At 47.5% G+C, this 20,216-nt stretch overlaps 1 protein-coding gene across 1 annotated transcript in view; it reads left to right on the top strand.

The window, feature by feature from the left end:
- The window catches only part of DNAH2 (dynein axonemal heavy chain 2), a 2,538,822-nt gene that overhangs the window by 1,077,772 nt on the left and 1,440,834 nt on the right, over positions 1–20,216 (top strand). Inside the window, exon 33 of the mRNA XM_086946066.1 lies at positions 14,983–15,108. Coding sequence (XP_086802192.1) covers positions 14,983–15,108 — 126 coding nt within the window. The remainder of the gene's footprint in view (positions 1–14,982; positions 15,109–20,216) is intronic.

Raw genomic sequence — 20,216 nt, 5'->3', positions numbered from 1 at the left:
CTTCTGTCGCAGCAGCAGGGGACGGTCCTCCACCCACACCTGTCCAGCCTCCAACTCCATGCGTGGAGATTGAGCGGCGACAGTTGACAGCTTTCGTTCTTCCTCCCGAAGTCTGTGATGTCATTCTGGCAGCCAGGCGTCCCTCCACTAAAATGGTATACGCCTGCAGGTGGAACAAGTTTGTGGCATGGTGCACAGCGAAGGCTGTGGATCTCCTTTCTGCCCCTCTTTCAGAAGTTCTTCTGTTCCTTCTTTCTTTGGCCCGGCAGGGCTCTGCTCTGGGCACTATCAAAGGTTATCTTTTGGTTATCTCCTCTTTTTTACAACTTCCATATCAGCCTTCTCTTTTTAAGTCCTCGGTTGTTAACCGTTTCCTGAAAGGCATTACGCACTTGTTTCCTCCCATGCCGATCATAATGCTTCAGTTGGACTTAAACCTTGTCGACATATCTGATGTGTGCTCCCTTTGAGCCCCTTTATACCTGTCCTTTGCATAGTCTCACTCTCAAGACGGCTTTCCTGGTTGCTTTCACCTCTGCCAGAAGAGTGAGTGAGCTCTAGGCTTTCTTCAAAACCTCCTTTCCTTTCTGTTCATCCGGATAAGGTGGTTTTAAGGACCGGTCCTTCTTTCTTGCCAAAGGTCGTCATGCCCTTCCAAATTGGGCAGACCATCACTTTGCCCACCTTCCTTCCGCCTCCGCATCCTTCGAAGGAGGAGGAGAGGCTCCACCGCCGGGACCCAAAACGGGTGCTCGCATTCTATCTGCAGCGTGCACAGCAGTTACGGGTGGAGGACCAACTTTTTGTTGGCTATGTGGGCGCCAAAAAAAGTCAATCTGTGCATAAACAGACCATCTCGCGGTGGGTCGTTCTGTGCATCAAAGCATGTTGCTCCTTGGCTAAGATGGAGCCTCCTGTGGGGCTGCGTGCCCATTCAAACAGGGCAACTGCAGCCACTACTGCCTTGGGACGCGGCGTTCCCTTGCAGGACATTTGTCAGGCAGCTACATGGGCCTCGCTGCACACATACCTTGTGAATATCCCCTGCGTCAGCAACATTCTGAAATTCTTTTGTAACTCCACGCTGACGACGTCACAGAAGCATGGCATCGCGCGCGGCTCCGCTGACGTCACAACTCCATAATAGGCCCACGTCGGCGTGATGACATAAGTTCCCTTTTTTCCTCGTCGTCAACTCTAACGTTTTTTCTAGGGATCCTCAGTAGCTAACGTGGTAACTCTGTTACTGTTGATTTTTTCTAGTGCTTTCTTGTTTCTTTGTTTCCTGTCGAGATGTCTTCGAAGAAGACCGGGTTCAAGCCGTGCGGAGAATGTGGGAAGATGATGTCCATAACAGATCCGCATGAAGACTGCGTATGGTGCCTTTCTTCTGACCATGATGTCCAAGGGTGTCCTTGCTGCAAGAAAATGAACTCCAAGGCGCTGAGAGAAAGAGAGGCGAAGCTTCTTGTAGCGAGGATGAAAGGCAAGAAAGATAGAAAGAGTTCGAAGTCGCTTTTGAGACGGTCGAGGTCGCGTTCGAGGTCCCGCTCAAGGTCGCCTTAGAGGTCGTCTTCGGGGCATGCTTCTCGATCCAAGAAGAAGCATAGAAGAGGAAGCATGGGTCTCAACACCATTCTGAGAAGGATTTGGACACGAAGTCGAAGTCTCCAGGTAGAAGCATCGGAAGGATTATGTGTCTCCTTCACCTGTTGTTCCGGATCCGGAAGGTGAGACTTCGCCTGTAGAGTCTCCGGAGCATTCTCTGGCCGAATCAGTCTCCGGCACCATCCCATTCTCCACCTCGAGAGGAGGAAGAGGCTCCATTGCCAGAAGGGTCTGCAACTCCGGAGCATCAGCCAGAGGATTTGACTCACACAGTTCCTCCTCGGCAGGAGCAGCCTGAGGGTCAATACCCTCCATTTCCAGGCCCAGGACAAGACCCTACGCATTATTTAAATGCTATGTATGGTGTCTTCTCGAGAGCCATGTATCCCTCTGGAGCACCGACTGGTCCCATGGGTCCGATCGCCTTTATCCTGGGCGTCCCTAAGGCATATGCACCGGCACCGTTTATCCCTTTAATGCCGACGTCGGCTCCGGCCTGGCATTTTCGGGTGCCGAGGTCGTCGACGCCGATTCCATCTTCACCGGCTCCGGTCCGACCTCGTGCACTCCATACTGATCCACTGGCTCCAAGTTCGACGCCGGCACCGGCTCCGTCAGAGTCGGTTGTTGCTCCGTCGACCCCGAAGATGAGGTCTAGGCGGGAGGCCCAAAGGCTTTTGGAGGAGCGTAGATATAGAGCGCAGGATATTGAAGAAGGTGAGCTCCAAGACTCTGATGACTTATTTGAAGAACTTAATTCCAGACCACTAGCCTCCTTATCTCCAGAGTGGGAACTTTCCTACACACCAGACGTCCCTTCGAAGGATGTTGCCCCATATCACATGGTGATCAGAAAGGCAGCTGCACTTTTGGATCTCAATCTGCCCACTGCGGAGTTTAAGTCGAACATTTTGACTGAGGTACTCTATTCTCCCTCTTCAGTGGTGGAACCTATGTTGCCTTTTAATGAGGCAATTACAGAGCCTGTCTTGGAAGTATGGAAAAAGCCCTTTTCATCACCTGCTGTATCAAGGAATGTTGCTAGGAGATATAGGGTGGCTCCTGGAGATCCTGACTTTCTCTCAACACATCCGTCTCCAGAGAATTTAGTTGTACAGGCAGCCTGATCCAAGACATGAACTGGAGCTTTTCCGCGGGTACCTGCTGATAAGGAGTCTAAAATGCTGGGTCAATCAGCTAAGAAGGTATTCTCTTCAGCTAGCATAGCTCTCAAGTCCACAAATGCCACGTACTTTCCAGGACGCTATATACATGCTTTGATGGACTCTGCAAAACAGTTGGTGTGAGAAGTTGGCCTGGTAAATGATGTTCACTATTCTAGTGAACACCTTGCACCAGTCCAAACAACCCTTATGGTGATGGTTGTAAGTCAACCTTATAGACCAGCAATCCTAGTGGTAGCGTGGACAAAAGTCTTAGGCTGAAAGACTCTTGAGGGCGTGTAAAACCAGCTGTTTTACCATATGTAATGCCTTGAATACCAAATGAAAGGACACCACACAGGATATATATAATATATATGTATTTATTTACTAACACACTCCTCTGAACTCTTTATGAGATCGGAGGCCAAAGCACATCACAAGATACTTAGTTAGAATACTTTAAGTTGCACAATTTACAGTTAGGCCCTAGGGGCGAAGCAAACGATATATTAAGAAAGTGGTATAAGTACCACGTCACGAGAAAAGTAAAGGCCTAGGGCCTAGGGAATCGCTGGGGCTACACTATCTGAACCTTAGTTTAGGAGTAGGAGGCCCACAGGTGGCGCGTGCAGTGTCTTTACACACACGCGTGAGTCAATGCAAAGTCAATGGGAACTTAGAAGTTAGAAAAAGAAGGATTCAGGACACTTCCGGTTTAGCTAGGAGGAAACAAGTAAAAACCTAGACACTTGGATAGTCAATACCCTTGGGAGCACCGAAGTACTCACGTTACCTCACCCACGGACGGCGGGTGCATAGGTGTGAAGATGTGTCGGGTTTCGTCATTGAATCCTATGGAGACCTGGAGAAAGATGCTGCAGGCGACCAGGAGGAAGATGCCCGGGTGGATCCAAGGATAAAGAGGACCTGAAAGCAGAGGGGACAGAGTCTGGGTCACTAGCCAGTGACCGGGTGGAACCAGGAAGGAACCAGACGACATTGAGGAGCAATCAGGTGCTGTCGTGAAGCTTGTCTCTTCAGCCACGCGGTCAAAGAAGGCGTCGAGGACGACCACGTGCTGGAGGCGAGCTGTCCCACAAAGGTTCTCGCAGATGGAGGAATCGACTGCCAGATTGGAGTCAACACGCCTTGGCAAAGGCAACCCACACAGGATTCAGAGAAGGCTTCTGGTGCAGACCAGCAAGGTCTGAGGGGCCTTACCTTTGCAGGGAGGCTAGGGCCAGTCTGGAGCAACCAGACCAGTGAGGTAATTCAAAAGGATTGTCATCACAGAGGCTACTAGCCAACGGGCCAGCAACCGGACAACGCGTCGAGCAGAACACAAGCAGAAGGGCCCCACGCAGAACTCGTGGAGTGTGGAGGGCTGATCTTTGGTGCAGGTGGAGCTCGGATTCGGGGCTTCTCAATCCCCAGTGCACAACTTCGAGGATACCTCAGGAGCTGCACAGGTAGCAAGTCGCAGACTTTTCAAGATGTCCGGTCCCACGTGTCTCGTCGCTTCCACGGATCTCAGCTATGCTGCAGACGTGAAGAGAGGGTCAGAGAGGTCTGGAAGTCTGGGTCTTGTCAGGCTCTGTGCTCGGGTTCCGGCAGGAACGTCGACAAAGCAAGCCATTGATTTGCTGGATGGTGCCCGTTTGCCCAGGGTGGTCACTCCTTGGCCACAAGGGAGATTCTTCAGTCTTCAGCTTCAGCAGAACGTCGAAGGTCCAGAGTTTCGTGTCAAGTTTCAATTCAGGATCTAATCTAAAGTCTCAGGACTCAGCTCCTACCTTTATACAACTAAAAGGGGATGGATTACTTTCTAGGTCCCTCCTATGGGTGGGACAAGGAAGGGGGGTGTTTACACCACCTCTCCTTTGTCCAGTTTCGCACCAGAGCTGGGGCTGGAGTGCCCCAGCAACCGGTTTGAACTGTGGTATGCATGGAGCACCTAGTGTGCCCCAGGCAGTGTCTCAATCTATTCAGCTCTCCCTGTCCCAATACACAAAGTCCTGTCTGGGGTGGTGCTCGCACCTCCCCAGCCAGGAAACCTATTGTCCAAACCTCCGTGACTGGAAGGACTCCCAGCAGCAGGAGGTCAGACTTGTGTCTGTGGCAGCAGCATCCATTTTGTGATGCTGAGGCTCTGGTTAACTTTAACCGGGATTAGTGGAAGTAACATGTCTTCTCCCTCTAGAAGGGTGGAATGCTACCCCCGTCGCCAGAACTGGAGAGGGGGTAGTATTCCAAAGCGCATGACACCTTACACAACATGTTTTGATAAAGCCAAACCAAAGTTTGCATTTAACTGCGAGGTTCATAGTGCACTTAAGAGTATTTGGTATGGCAATATCCTAGAACAGCTATAAGAACATGGTTCCGAAAGCTGCAGACAGGCTCAGCTCATGTTAGAGTACCATCTGACATAAAACCAAGAAATCTGCCTCCAGGATTGTTAAGGCCTGCCATAGGAGTGACTTACAGGTATATATGTGTCTAGATATAAGGTTAGATATAGGAATACTATACCTAAGCAAGGGGTGATTACACGACCTTGCCCCCTTCTGAGTGATCAGCCAGTTGTGTCAGTTTGGGTGGCCAGCAAGGGGTGGCATTATACATGCTGCAGCCCCTGGTACGCCTTAGATGCACCTATGCCCTGGGTACCTATAGTACACTATACAGGGGCTCATAAGGTGACCCAATATCCAATTGGAGATGTACCTAGAGTACATGGAGTCCATTTTACAGTGAGAGCAGATAGTCTGGGGCCCTGATTAGCAGGATCCCAGGCCAACTAAGTCAAAAACCAGCTAAACACAAGGCAATAAATCTGGGGTAACCAAAGTCAGGTATCCACCTTCCTACAGTTGGTCCCAAAGATACCGGAAGAGGATAGGCAGAACTTCAATGAGGTTCTTGCGGACACTCAGGCTGCTGCTCGCCAGGTGATCCAGAGCGGTTTGGATATGGCTGACTCTGTGGCAAAGGTCATTGGGTCATCTGTTGCCACCATGAGAGCTGCTTGGTTGAAGTCTTCTGACTTTTCCCCTGATGTACAGGCCACTTTAATAGACCTTCCATTTGATGGTTCCGGCCTGTTTGGAAAAAAGGTGGATGCTGGCTTGGAAAGTTTCTAGGACAGTAGGGTGACAGCTAGGTCTTTGGGCCTTCAGACCAGAGGTACATCGGGTAAGAGATACAGAGGATTTGGGAGATCTTCCCTCTTACAAGCAACCACAGCAGCAGCAAGAGCAGCAGAATTCTCTGTACAAGTCGTACAGGGGTAGAAACAGAGGCCGCCCAAGAGGTCATCAATCTTCCTCCTCCTCCTCTTCTTCCTCTTCCCACCCCCTTCCAACCACAGCAAAGCAGCCCTAGACCCGCCATTCCGGATCATGCTGGTCCTGTAGGGAGTCGGCTTACTTATTTTTTACGGGATTGGAAATCGGTCACATCGGACCTTTGGGTTCTCAATCTTGTGGAGAATGGGTATGCTCTTCCCTTTCGGGAATTTCCCCCAAATTACCCTCCTTGTCAAGGGTTTTGCACAGAGGACCACCTTCTTCTCCTACAGGAGGAAGTCCTGGCGTTACTAAGGAAAGGTGCGATACACGTGGTTCCGGAGCAGGAAAGGGGTCAGGGATGCTACTCCCGGTGTTTGCTGGTACACAAGAAGGATGGCAGACTTCGTCCAATCCTGGACCTCAGGGTCTTGAATCTCTTTCTGAAACAGGAGAAGTTCAAGATGCTCACCCTTGCGCAGGTTCTTCAAGCGCTGCTGGAAGAAGACTGGATGGTGTCTATCGACTTGCGGGATGCGTATTTTCATATTCCCATCCTGAAGTCGCACAGGAAGTATCTCCGTTTCACTGTGGGGTCGCATCATTACCAGTTTGCGGTGCTTCCTTTTGGTCTTACTACTGCACCTCGAGTCTTCACCAAGGTGATGGCGGTGGTGGCAGCACATCTCAGAAGGTCAGGGATACCAGTATTCCCTTATCTGGACGATTGGCTGATCAAAGCAGAGTCTCCAGAGAAGGTGCTCCATCATCTGCAGGTCACAACTCACTTGTACAGATTGGGTTTTTCGATAAATGTACCCAAATCTCACCTGGTGCCCTCCCAGCGCAACCTGTTCATAGGTGCGGTACTGGATACCACTGTGTGTCGGGCATTTTCTCCTCCGCAAAGGATTTGCGACATACAGGAAATGATTCCTTTATTTTACAATGGAGCGGTCGTTCCAGTCCTGAAGGTCCTTCATCTGCTCGGTCTGATGGCTTCCTGCATTCTGTTGGTCAACCATGCACGCTGGCACATGAGGGCACTCCTGTGGTACCTTTGCAGGCAGTGTTATCAACACAACGGAGATCTCAGGGAGTCAGTGAGGATCTTCAGAGAAGCTGTGGTGGATCTATCTTGGTGGAGCGTGGAAGGCAATCTGTCTCAAGGAAAGCCCTTTATCTGCCTCCATCAGTGGCCACTGTGATAACGGTTGCATCCACCCTAGGGTGGGGTGCTCATCTGGGGGATCTGGAGATCAAGGGTCTTTGGTCTCCAGAGTAAAGGCTGCTTCACATAAACCTTCTAGAGTTACGGGCGATACGTTTGGTGCTCAAGGCCTTTGTCCCTTCCCTTCGCGGTCAGTCGGTGCTAGTCCTGACGGACAGCACTACCGCGATGTGGTATGTCAACAAGCAGGGAGGAGTGGGGTTGCATTGCCTGTGCAGAGAGGCTCTGCGTCTCTGGTCCTGGGTTCAGGAGCATCAGATTTGTCTGATGGCAAATCATCTGGCCGGAGTTCTGAACGTGCGTGCAGACAGTCTCAGTCGGCAGTTCTCAGCCGACCACGAGTGGAGGCTTCATCCGAAGGTGGTTTGTCATGTATTTCGGACGTTGGGAACCCCTCAGGTGGACCTGTTCGCCACTCACGAGAACGCTCACTGCCCGTCATTCTGCAGTCTCCAGTATCCGATGAAGGAGCTTTGGGGGACGCATTTCCGTTGAGTTGGGGCTCACAACTCCTTTACGCTTTTCCTCCCATACCCTTGATTCCTCGGGTTCTGAGGAAGGTTCGCTAAGACCGGGCCCAAGTGATATTGATCACCCCGGATTGGCCAAGAAGGGTGTGGGACACAGATCTTCTTCACCTCTCCTCGTGCATGCCCCTCCGTCTCCCTCTCAGGGCAGACCTCCTCTTGCAGTCGCAGGGGCAGGTTCTAAACCTCCACCTCCAGAGCTTACACCTTCATGCCTGGAGATTGAATGGGGCAACCTGAATTCTTTTTCTCTCCCACATGACGTGGTGGATGTCATTTTATCAGCCAGGCGTAATTCCACCAAGTCTATCTACTCTTATAGGTGGTCTAAATTTGTCTCTTGGTCTGGAGAGAAGTCATTTGACTTCTTGAAGGCTCGCTTATTCGACATTCTCCAGTTTGCACTCTCTTTGGCTCAGCAAGGATTTGCTGTTGCGACAGTGAAGGGTTACCTTTTGGCCTTGTCGGCATTTCTTTGCCTGCCGGACCAGCCGTCCTTATTTAAGTCACCTATTGTTTTAAGGTTCTTAAAAGGCCTCATGAATACATTTCCTCCCACTCCTTTTATTGTGCCTCAATGGAACTTGAATCTTGTACTTACTTTCTTAATGGGTTCACCTTTCGAGCCCTTGCACAGGTGTCCCTTGAGGTTGTTATCTTTTAAAACGGTCTTTCTGATTACGATTACCTCGGCAAGGAGGGTAAGTGAGCTTCAAGCTCTAAGTTCAAAACCCCCGTTCTTGACCATTCATGCTGAAAGAATGGTACTCAGGACACGGGCTGCTTTTCTGCCTTAGGTGGTAACTCCCTTCCATCTGGGGAAGACCCTTACCCTCCCTACCTTCTATCCTCCCCCTCATCCTTCCAAGGAGGAAGAGCGACTTCACCGCTGGGACCCAGAGAGGGCGGTGAGCTTCTACCTTGACAGAACCAGAGAGTTCAGAGTTGATGACCAGCTCTGTGTGGGTTTTGTTGGTGCCAGAAGAGGCAAAGCAGTGCACAAGCTTACGCTGTCAAGATGGATTGTCTTGTGTATAAAGATATGCTACTCTCTGGCCGGTAAGGAACCTCCAAAAGGTTTGAGAGCTCATTCCACTAGAGCAAAGTCTTCTACATCTGCTTTGTCTAGAGGTGTTCCTGTAGAGGACATTTGTAGAGCAGCAACTTGGGCTTCCCTCCACACCTTTGCGAAGCACTACTGCTTAGATTCCGAGGTGAAGAGGGATGGTCATTTTGCGTGCTCTGTCCTTCAGGATTTCTTGGTATAGAAGGTTGGACACCCTCCTCCGGGAGTGGGACTGCTGTTGGAATCTATTCACAAGGTGAGGAATCCACTGGCAGATGTATCCATCAGAAGAACAAGTTACTTACCTTCGGTAACGCTTTTTCTGGTGGATACAGTATCTGCATGTGGATTTCTCACATGCCCACCTGCCTCCCCGTTGTCCACTCTTCTATACCTGCGATAATGCAATGTCTTAATGTATATATGTTACTTTCAAAGAAGTGTGTTATTCTACTTGATTTGCTACATTGTCTTCACACTGTGTGTGTTTCTTTGATTATATTGTACTGTGTATACTGTATATATATCTACTGTTGTCGGTCCGTTCGTCTGCCTCGAAGGCACGGAAAAAAGGGCGGAACTGATGTCATCCTACCGACGTGGGTCTATTATGGAGTTGTGACGTCAACGGAGCCGCGCGCGATGCCGTGCTTGTGTGACGTTGTCCACGTCGGCGTGGAGCTACAAAAGACCCAGGGGATATTCACAATGTGAGGAATCGACAGGCAGATACTGTATCCACCAGAAAAAGCGTTACCATAGGTAAGTAAATTGTTCGTCAGATCCAGAGAGACGGCTTCTTTGGCCATTCTGTTCTCCGTGACTTCCTGGTGTAATGTTGTTCGCATACCCCCCACCGGGGTTGGTATTGCTGGGGTATCTATTCTAACTTACAACGCCAGAGATGGACGCGGAGTCGCAAGACGCCACCTACTGACGCGCAGGGGTACTGCTAGCAAAACTTTCCGGATCCAGTCTGACGCCTGGGTATATTCTAAGGTAAGGAATATATCACTAACTTATGTCTCTTACAGATATATTGTTACACAAGTAGTAACTTGTGCTTTATGTTATGTGTTGTGTGTGTCTAGTATTTGTCCCCTTCATTTCAGATCACTGCACCAGCACTTATATACTTTAAGGCTATCAGTAGACACTGTATGTATCACTTTTACAGGTCATGAACTTCACGTCAGTAGTATTTCCACTTACCTGATGTTTTTTTCGTATATTTTTGTGTTTCGTTTTCAGATAGATGCAGAGGTATTACCTTGTTCCACTACAATTGAACATAATGGGCATATTCTGCAACAGTTATCTTTATTAATTCAACACATAGTATTTCCTGTGTATAGACCGCATTAAACTGTCCATGTGAGTAAGGTAGGGATCTGTCTACCCGTCATGAAGAAGAAGCAGCACGCTTCGAAACATGTTGACACAGACACACGGAGGTTATGTACATTAATACATTACACCTCCACTTCACTTTTTTTAATAATACCGGAGGCCTATTAAAATTCTTTTTATTCCTCACATGCTAGGTATTTTTTAATACTCCGTCATTTATCTACTCCTGACCTTTTCACTCACACCCTCGCACACTACCCATAGTGGTTACATCAGTGCTCCTGCGTATTTGCTGGTTAGTAGCACGCCACGTTAGGTAGAGGGGCACAAAGACCCCTATGATGAAGCATGACACCAAGGGCCCTTTTGGTGATTGAGGGGTATTTAAAGAACACAATGTGCTTCCCACCCATGTAGGAAACACATCCAATTGTAGACCATCACCAAACTCTTGTGGATGGATTCTATTTGTTTATTAGTTATAACTTGGGGAGGACAAATCCACTCCCTGTGTCCATCCGGACACACTCTCTCTCCACTCCCTCCTATGGTAGTTATGGTAGTCTGAGAGAGTAGTCAAGAGGACTTGGGGCCTGGAAGAATGGCTCAGGTACCTGCAAGGAGAGGAAGGGCAAGGGGCATGGGAAACCCGCTCCTGAAACTCCCACTTTGCTGGAGGAGGCTGACCATGATGGAGACACAATGGATCCTACAGGGGAGGATGTGGTTGAACTTGGGAACCTGCCTGAGCTGTCCAACTGCAGCAGGAAGGGGGTCTCACCAGGGAGACGTTCTTCAAGGCATAGAGGGAATGCCCTACTCATGTGGGTCTTTGACAGCAGTCCGAGACACAGGCAGCTGGTGACATCTCTGGCAAACACCTGGTCTACTGGGAGAATGGTCTCCTGTATAGTGAGCCTATGTCTCCTGAGTCTGGTACAACCCATGTGTTGGTGGTATCCCAGTGCTACAGGGCCTTCCTACTGGGGCTGGCTTATGATATACCCCTGACAGGTCCTTTGGTTTAGGACAAGATCAGGCTTGCCACCCACTTTTACTGCCCTCAAATGAGGAAGGCCTCAGATACATTCTGTAGGTGCTGTCCTACCTGCCAGGGGAATGGTAAGTCAGGGGGCAGTGCAAGGCCCCTCTGCATCCTTTCCCTGTCGTTGACACTCCCTTTGAAAGGGTAGGCATTGACATCATTTTGCCTCTTGGCCCCAAGACGGCCATGGGCAACAGATTTCTTCCGGTCTTAGTGGACCATGCCACCCAGTACCCGGAAGCTATCCCTCTAAGGACTGTGACTGCGCCAGCTGTGGTCAGGGCGCTGATGAGGATCTTTACCCGTGTGGGTTTCCCCAAGGAAGTGATATCTGGCTGAGGTACCAACTTCATGTCTGGATTCTTGAAGTTCTCCACTCCTCACTACCCACAAAGCAATAGGCTTGTCGAAACATTTGACTGGACCTTAAAGGGCATGATTATGGGCTTAACAGAGCCCATGAGGTGGAAGTGGGTCGTCCTCCTGCCAAGCCTTTTGTTTGCCTACAGTTAGGTACCGCAGAAGGAGGTTGGCTTTAGCCCCTTTGAACTTCTGTGAGTGGGCCTCTCAGTTTGGTGAAGGAGAGCTCCACATAATGTGGCCAGCTACATACTGGCCCTCCGCAACCAGACAGCGTGCCTCCTGAAGCTCGCCCAGGAGAATCTTGAAGCCAGCCAGGAGGACATGAAATGCTGATATGACCAGAATGCCTCTCTGGTTAAGTTTCATCCTGGCCAATAGGGTGAGTGATGGAACCTGTAGAGCCCAAGGGCCCTGCAAGACCGCTGGTCTGGGCCTTTTAAGGTGAAGGAGCGCAAAATGATGTCCTCTACTTGGTGGACCCCAAGCATCCCAAGAACCCTTTAAGGGTCCTTTATGCCTATCTCCTCAAGCACTTTGGGAGGTCTGAGCTTCCCATGCTCCTGGTTACTGATAATGGGGTGGAAACGGAGAGTGAACCTCACCTGACCCCTTTTCTTCCAAGGAGCAGGCTGGATCTGTGGAGCGTGTCAGCCTTTCTCCTACAGTGAAACAGTGAGACTACTGCCTGTTGCTGGGGCAGTTTGACATATTGTACTTACTTACCCCATGACTCACTATATGTTGTACCCATGAAATTGATACTGGGGACAGTACACCTGTAAAGAACAACATTTTCAGGTTGTCTGACAAGATGAGAGCCAGCCTTAAAGAGGAGGTCTCCACAATGCTGGCATTAGGGGGTTATTGAGCCCTCCAATAGCCCTCGACCCAGCCCAGTGGTGTTGGTCCCCAAGGCTGCCCCTCCAGATGTCACACCTGAACTTAGGTTCTGTGTGGACTACCGTGGGCTCAGTGTGGTCACAAAGAATGATGCACACCCCATCCCCAGAACTTATAGTGGAGTGTCCAAGTTCCACAGCATGCTTGACTTAACGTCTGGGTACGGGTGGATTGCCCTGACCGAGAGGGCTAAAGAGAGGTCGGCGTTCTCTACCCCAGAAGGGCACTTCCGCTTCCGGGTCATGGCCTTGAGGTTGAAGAAAGCTCCTGCCAATTTCCAGAGATTGGTCAACCAGGTCCTGATTGGAAAGGTGAACTTCAATGCCACCTACCTTGATGACATTGCGGACGGTCTTCGGTTCTAGCTGAGAGTACCACCTGTGCCACCTCCAGGAAGTGCTTAGGGCTCTGCAGAGTGCAGGCTGGACTATCAAAGCTAGTAAGTGCCAGATAGGGCAGGGTTAAGTGGTCTACTTGGGTGACCAAGTGGGAGGTGGCAAAGTGCAACCCCTCTAGGTCAAAATTGAAACCATTCTGACTTCAGAACCCCCCAAGACCCTGACAGAGGTGAAATCCTTCTTAGGCCTGTTAGAAATGGGATTTTTAGCAGGGGCAGGCATGTGCCAAAGCCTGGCAGAAACCACCACTCTAGTCAGGATAAGGGAGTTACACTCCTAAAATTACCCCTGTTCACCCCTTTGGTAGCTTGGCACGAGCAGTCAGGCTTATCTTAGAGGCAGTGTGTAAAGCATTTGCACATAAGCAACAGTAATTCAGTGTAAGCACTACAAAAGGACACCACACCAGTTTAGAAAAATATCCAATATTTTATATACTTAAGACAAGACCAAAAACTATAAAAATCCACAATACAGTACTTCAAAATCTTCAAATATGCTTTCAAAATAGTTCCTTGATGTCGATAGCTCCATCCGGGGCTATCACTGGGTCACGAGCAAACAAATCCAGACAGTTCTGGCTGACAGCAGCGTCGCTGGCCAGTTACGGTGTCGGGAAGACCCGCAAACAGTACCTTTTAGAAATGCAGGGCGTCGATGACCTCTCGCTGAGCTTCCAAAAATACAGCGTCCGCCGGCGTCAGTTCCGTAGGTCGGTGCAGGAGTCGTCGGGGGCCCTGGAAGTCACATGAGTTGCAGGTCGATCTCCTCTCTGATGGAGTCAGGAGCGCTGGCGTCGGCAGGCGTCGGGTGCTGCGGTGCAAGGTTTGGCATGCAGTGCCCTCAGGTCTTGGTGCGAGCAGCGACTTGGTGGCGGCGTCCAATGGCATCGTCGGTGAAACCACGGTCGCGGTGCGAGATGCAGGCGGTGCTCGTCATGGTGCTTGCAGGTCACTGTGCAAGTAGCGTCGTCATCGTTGCTGAGGCGTAGTTGTCGATGATGAACTGGAGTCATTGGGGCCGGCGTCGTTAGGCCAATGCTGCGTGTGGGATGAGGGCGGTGCGTCGTGTAACTTTACGAGCTGTGCCCTCTAACCACGGTGCAAGTTCGGAGCGTCGTCGTTGGGGAGGCCAAGGCGTCGTTGTGAAGCGAGGCGTACGGAGTGTGGTGCCCACAGGTCGCGTTGCAAGCAGAGGCTCGGCAAGAGGATTTGAGGCGAAGTGATTTGCCCAGAATCACAGGATGTTGAGCGTCATTACCGAGACTCAAACCCGGTTCCCCAGCTTCGACGTCACCCGCTCTAACCATAAGGCTACATCCTCTCCCCCAATTAAGGCTCCATTCTTGTAAATTCTCATAACAAAAAAAGATGAGCTGAGAAAGGTCACTGTCAGTCTAGTGCATTCTGGGAAGGTAACTCTCCTGGCTGTATTTTATCCTCAGTGATAGCCAAATTTTGCTTGTTTTTACATTTGAGATGTTGCAATGTAGTTTCTAGGGTTTCATTTAGACAATGGCAACCTATGTATTGAACTATATGGGTAAACATTGGATTTGAAGTGTTCAGGGATCCAAGCACATGGCCGGGAATTATTCTAACGTTTATGAATTCAGTGAAGATTCCTATTATGCAGAACCAGGACTACAAGTAAGTAACCATTTCTTACTGGACATCCAGGGTCCACATTAGCGCAAACTGTCTTTTAAGGCTCTTCATGTCTACATACGCCTTTTTGTCTTGTGTAGTCTTAGAAATTATGGCCATGCAATTGCTTGCCTATAAAAACACTACTTTATATATTTCACCCATTTCAAGCTCCACCAAAATAACATTCAGATTAAAAGCGTACCCTGTGTAATAAAATTAGAGATAAACAATTTCCTTCTACATTCAAATAAAGCTCTGCTTTTAGAAACACACACTGTCAGGGCGTTGAAAAGTGACCTTTGTTATTACAACGATCTTGTGTTACAATTTTGCTCCAGAATTTGCAAGCAAAAGGGAAAAACTTATTTTTCCCTTTCCCTCCTGCTTTACAGGCTTGGCTGTATGACGTGGAGCGAACCATGCGTTGGACCCTGAAAGAGCTTCTAAGGAACTGCCGCGCGGCTCTGAAGAAAATGCCAACCAAGAGAGACAAATGGGTAAAAGACTGGGCAGGACAGGTAAGCTTAACTGTGCTTAAGTATCACTGATTTAGTTTATGTATCCTTTTTCTCTAGATCTATTGGGTACTTGAGGTCCACCAGAGAGGGTTAAAAAAGTCAGAATAAATCCAAAACTAGATGGCCCTGGGTTCAGGGACCTTTATTTTGTATTGGAGTATTTGAGCCAAATGAGGGCAAAAATGTAACACTATTAAGTCCCAAACCATTGTGCAAAGCTTTCCTTCTGCAGCCGAGCTCAATTTGCTTGTCACGTCCAAAGGCAAAACTTTGTGGCTGTAAATTTACAGCAGAGCTCAGGGGCATTTGTGGGAGCACAAGTAATCTAGGTGAACGGCTGGATCCTTTGACACATTGCAAAGGCAGATTTGACGTGCTAATAGCCACCCATAATCTGTCCACAATCTGACTATGCAAGGTGCTGTTCTACCCATGAACTATTAACAGTGGGAACAAGCTACATGATCAGTGTAAGGCTTGCTTCTCATCTCAACCAGCCATTGTTGCGGTTTACTTTGTTTAATAGAAAGTGTCAACCAGAACAATTAACTAAAGTAAATAGAAAAAATTGAATGACATGGAACATATAAGTAATAAATCATAAAATAGATAGGTATAATGTTTGAAAAAAATACACCCCCCTCCCCTCCCGACTCTACCTCACCTCACATTCCCCCTCCCAACGTTCAAATTCTCAATCCTAACCCTGACTCAAAAGAAAAGAAACTAGTTCCTAAATAAATAAATATATAAGTAGAGACAAACCAAAAGAGAGGAAAAAATGAAATGATTGAATACAGTAAGAGTAGCATCACCATGTGAATTTAGAAATATCAAAAAATCCCTATCGAATTAAAATAAATATACAAATAAAGACAAACAAAAAGAGAGGAAAAAAATTAATGATTTAATGCAGCAGGAGAAGTGTCCACATGTGAATGTAGGACTCTCAAAGCAATCTCTACCCAACTGTATACTAAATCTGCAGATTTTTCATTCTTCAATCTCCTCCAGGCAGCAGACAGTGTTTGTATAACACAAAAAACAGGGGGGTCTACCAGCTTAGTTATGTAGCTGCACTGTCAATCCGAGTTAACAAAATCTCGGGGTGGATGAGTCACATCAAGACAGCTTATTTCAAAACAAGGTGAACACAATATGTATAGGAGAGACCAACACGGTACAGATCATTCATACATGGTTGACAAATCCAAAAGAATTAGCAAAGGGTTACCATCAAATTGACTCAATGATCAGTCCTATCTTCTGGCCAAACCCCGGTGCAAATCAGGATAGTCCCCTGATCATTGGGACTTCAAGCGCCGCACCATTAGTTGCTGGTCAAGGATTTGGTCCACCCATACAAACAGACCAACAATGATGGCTGATCTTTGATGGTAAAGTGAGAAACCGTGCAACAGAAAAATAGTGACTTTAAAATAGGATGGAGTGTCCTCCTATTTCCAACTTCATTCTACGGACGAACCACACCTCCTAATTAAAAAACATACAGCCCGATTCATGAATCTAAATTGCGCTCACAAAGGGCCAGATTCTGAGAATCTGGCCCTTTGCGAGTGCGATTTTTGCATTTGGGATTCATCATCCCAAATGCAAAAATCGCTATTTGCAAAATTGCATATTTGCGAGGAATTGGATTTAAGGAATCTCTATTAGAGATTCCTTAAATGCAATTCATGAACCAATTTTAAATTGCCAATTCTCAATATTTGGTCGCTATTTACCACGAAGTCTGACTTTGTGGTAAATAGCGAAAAAGTAGAAAAAAGCACTTTAGTGCATTTTTCTCTGTTGCATGTTACACACACACATGTCCTTTGGACATGTGTGTGCGCAACACCTGTGTAAATTTGCATTTCAGGGGTGCTACAGGGTGTCCTGCTAATCGCAAATAAGGAATGTGTAGGAATCGCAATTTATTTTGCGATTCCTACATGAATCCCGTTGTGCGAGTCTGTAATAGCGATTCCTTATGAATCGCTATTAAAGACTCGCAAAACGGGTCTTTGATGAATCTACCTAATAGAACAGTGCAAAAAAAGACAGTCAACAAATATCTGTCTGATAACGGGCCAACATGTTTCTGCCTAGCGGGTATTTTATCCCATGGCATTCGTCAGGGCTTCTGTTCTTACAATAGTTGCACTAAGTAGTGATGAAACAAAAGAAACACCACCACCACCAAAGTGAAAAAATAGGATGTAAAAGGGTTGAGTACGATACAACCTGTACCAACCAATGACATTAACCCTCCATTTCAGATAGGAAATACGAATTCTATGGAAGAAAATGCATATTTATTATAAATTTACTATGTCGATCACCTATACAATGTGTTTCACCAGTAACAGTTTCAAAGAAAATATTGTATTTATGCTCACCCTTCATGGTAGGGAAATGGACCTCACCTCACCTGGGCCTTGCTCAGGTACTACGAGGCCCCGCACTACATAAATATAAGAGGTAAAACAGAAGTAGAGCACCCATAGAGCATATTTACACAGTCTATTCCAGTGCCCACCATTCCTGTCCAATAAATCCCCTTACATCTAGGGACCAACATGTGAGGAGACTCCAGTAACTGAACTATGTGTGCCCAGCCCCTTAGACTCCCAGGTCTACCTTTCAACACAAATATATCCTCATAGAGGTTAGTTATCTATTCATAGTGGGACTACTACTGAGTTACAGACTCTAACAATATTATTCTTTCTGGCTGTGTTATCCATGCTAAGCTTCCTGTGGTTTCTCATACATTGAATTAGCTATAGACTCACCCACCGTCGGTACCTCAAAGCTCACATCTGAGTCTTGGGGGAGGCACCGACCTGTAGATGGTCTCTCCTTAAATGATTAACTCGGGGGTTGTTGGTATTGTAACCCTCCGCCTCACTTGTCTGAATAGCAACTGTAAATGGCAGTTCATTACTCACAAAAGAGATTATTTTGCCACCCCCCACTGCTTATTTCTGCTGGATAGGTCGCAAAAACCAGAAAGCATTATTATTCACCCCGTTTGGTGTAAAGTTAAAAGCGTACTACTTTACGCTCGAAATCCCGCGGGAATTCGCACTCTAAACTACAGCATGAGGTCATCAGCCCCATTTTAGTAGTTAGTTAGCTGATATTATACAGAGATGATCGAGATCGTTCAACCAGCTCCGATCGGTAGCAGCGGTCTAATCAGCGTGACCAAAAGTGTGATGCACTTGGTTTTTTGCGCTCGATGTATCGCGCAACCACTAGCATTAGGGGCAGCGGGGCAGCGCTTTCTCAAATGTAAGGGACTGTGTCTCATGTCGAGATCTCGCGAGATCTCTTATACTCTGAACTACACAATGACCTCATGTCGGCCATTGTGGTAGTTTAATTATAAATGACGCTGTCTAGCAATGTTTAGTAACCCAGCTGAGTAGCTCATAGTCATCCAAATACGGTATTTGAACCCAGAGGGTTTTAGGCATTGTTAAGTATTTACAGCCATAGTACAAATGCCCACTCAGCAGACAGTGTTTGGCACACCGGGAAACGTCTGTCATCATTGTTTTGTTTTTTAAGTATGCCTTTATTAAAATTTTAGACAATTAACCCCTTCGATGCTGGTGACGGAACCATTCCGTCATCAGTCACGGTTGAGCTGTGCTGATGACGGAATGGTTCCGTCATGACCACACCCTGTTCTGGAATGTCCAGCACCGGGGAAGAATCTGCGCCGCACGGAAGGTGTTAATCAGCCATACAAGTACACAGGATGGTGTCTGCAGATCCCTCCTACAAACTTATATCAGGATAAAATATAATACATTCAACTTAAAAGAAATAGAAATTACATCGGCTTAGGAGTGGGACAGGAGATGGAAAAAAGGTTGCAGAATCAATAGAGACAATCACATTATATCTACCAACCATGTGTCTGTCATCGGTGTTAACACAGCAGAATACCAATACAGTAAGGAATACTAAAGACCGCCATAGACTTCCTGTAATCAATCCACTTCATTATGTGACCTCAACTCTGGCCAGTGAGGTGTAGAGGCTCAGAGCTTCAACCCACCTCAGAGTCACCAACTGTTAGATTTTATACTGCTCATCTAAAGAAAACAGGGTATCCTTGAAACTTATGACTACTGAGGAGGATCCTCTTGAAAAGAAAGATAGGTTACTTACTTGTATTCCTAGTTCTCTTCCAGAAGTATCCTCATCAAAGTCATAAGCAACCCACCCACTTCCCCAGGTAAATGATCCAGAATTATGTCATCTCTTTGTGCCCTGACCTCTGGGTCTCCCCAAAGTACAATTGACCTAACTGTCACCGGTGAGGCATGATGGGAAGCTGGGGATCATGGCTGCTTTAAAGGCAAGGTGCCAGTTTATTTGTATGGTCTACATTTGCTTTCATTTCTATGCTGTTAAACTTCCAATGCAGCCTATGGGCTAACAATGCCTGTTTTCTTTGCAAGACTACTCTTTTGCTATACATTAAAGGCAGTTCAATTGTCCCTTGGGCCTCCTGGTTTGTTTGTGTATGTGGCAAAGACAAGGTCTCACAGCATGCTTAGCCTTTTATGTGCTTGTTTTACTGGGCGGTTGCGTTGATTCGTTAAAAAAATTACTATATGCATATATATATATAGAGATGTATGTATATGTTTTTATATATAATTTTTATATATTTCATGGGGGTCCCCCCGCACATGAGCAGGAATATTCAGTGCTTATGACTTTGATGAGGATACCCCTGGAAGAGAACTAGGATTACAGGTAATTAACGTATCCTTCTTTGTATTTGAATTACTGTCCTTATCTTCATGGTGGTTGAAGAGGTCTGCTCCTAACTTGTTGGAGGAGGGTTCCCTTTCCACCTTGAACTGGTGAAAGATTACCCTGAAAAGTAAGACTTTCAGAGAATCAAGTTTAAGTTGTCATGGGGTGCAGAAATGTGTGCAAGTTTCTGGGAGTAAAAAGAACACAGTTCTTTCCAACTGGGGAAGTCAGCAAAGTGTAAGGGTTGTATGTTTTCTGAGAATGCAGCTCATTGTGGATGACTTGTTCTGAATGCTTTGCCACATGTTACTTGGGAAGACTAG

This window comes from Lissotriton vulgaris, chromosome 12 (genome assembly GCF_964263255.1).
Source record: "Lissotriton vulgaris chromosome 12, aLisVul1.2, whole genome shotgun sequence".
Classification (NCBI taxonomy): domain Eukaryota; kingdom Metazoa; phylum Chordata; class Amphibia; order Caudata; family Salamandridae; genus Lissotriton; species Lissotriton vulgaris.
The sequence above is the reverse complement of the archived record's forward strand: the minus strand, read 5'-3'. Positions and strand labels throughout refer to the sequence as shown.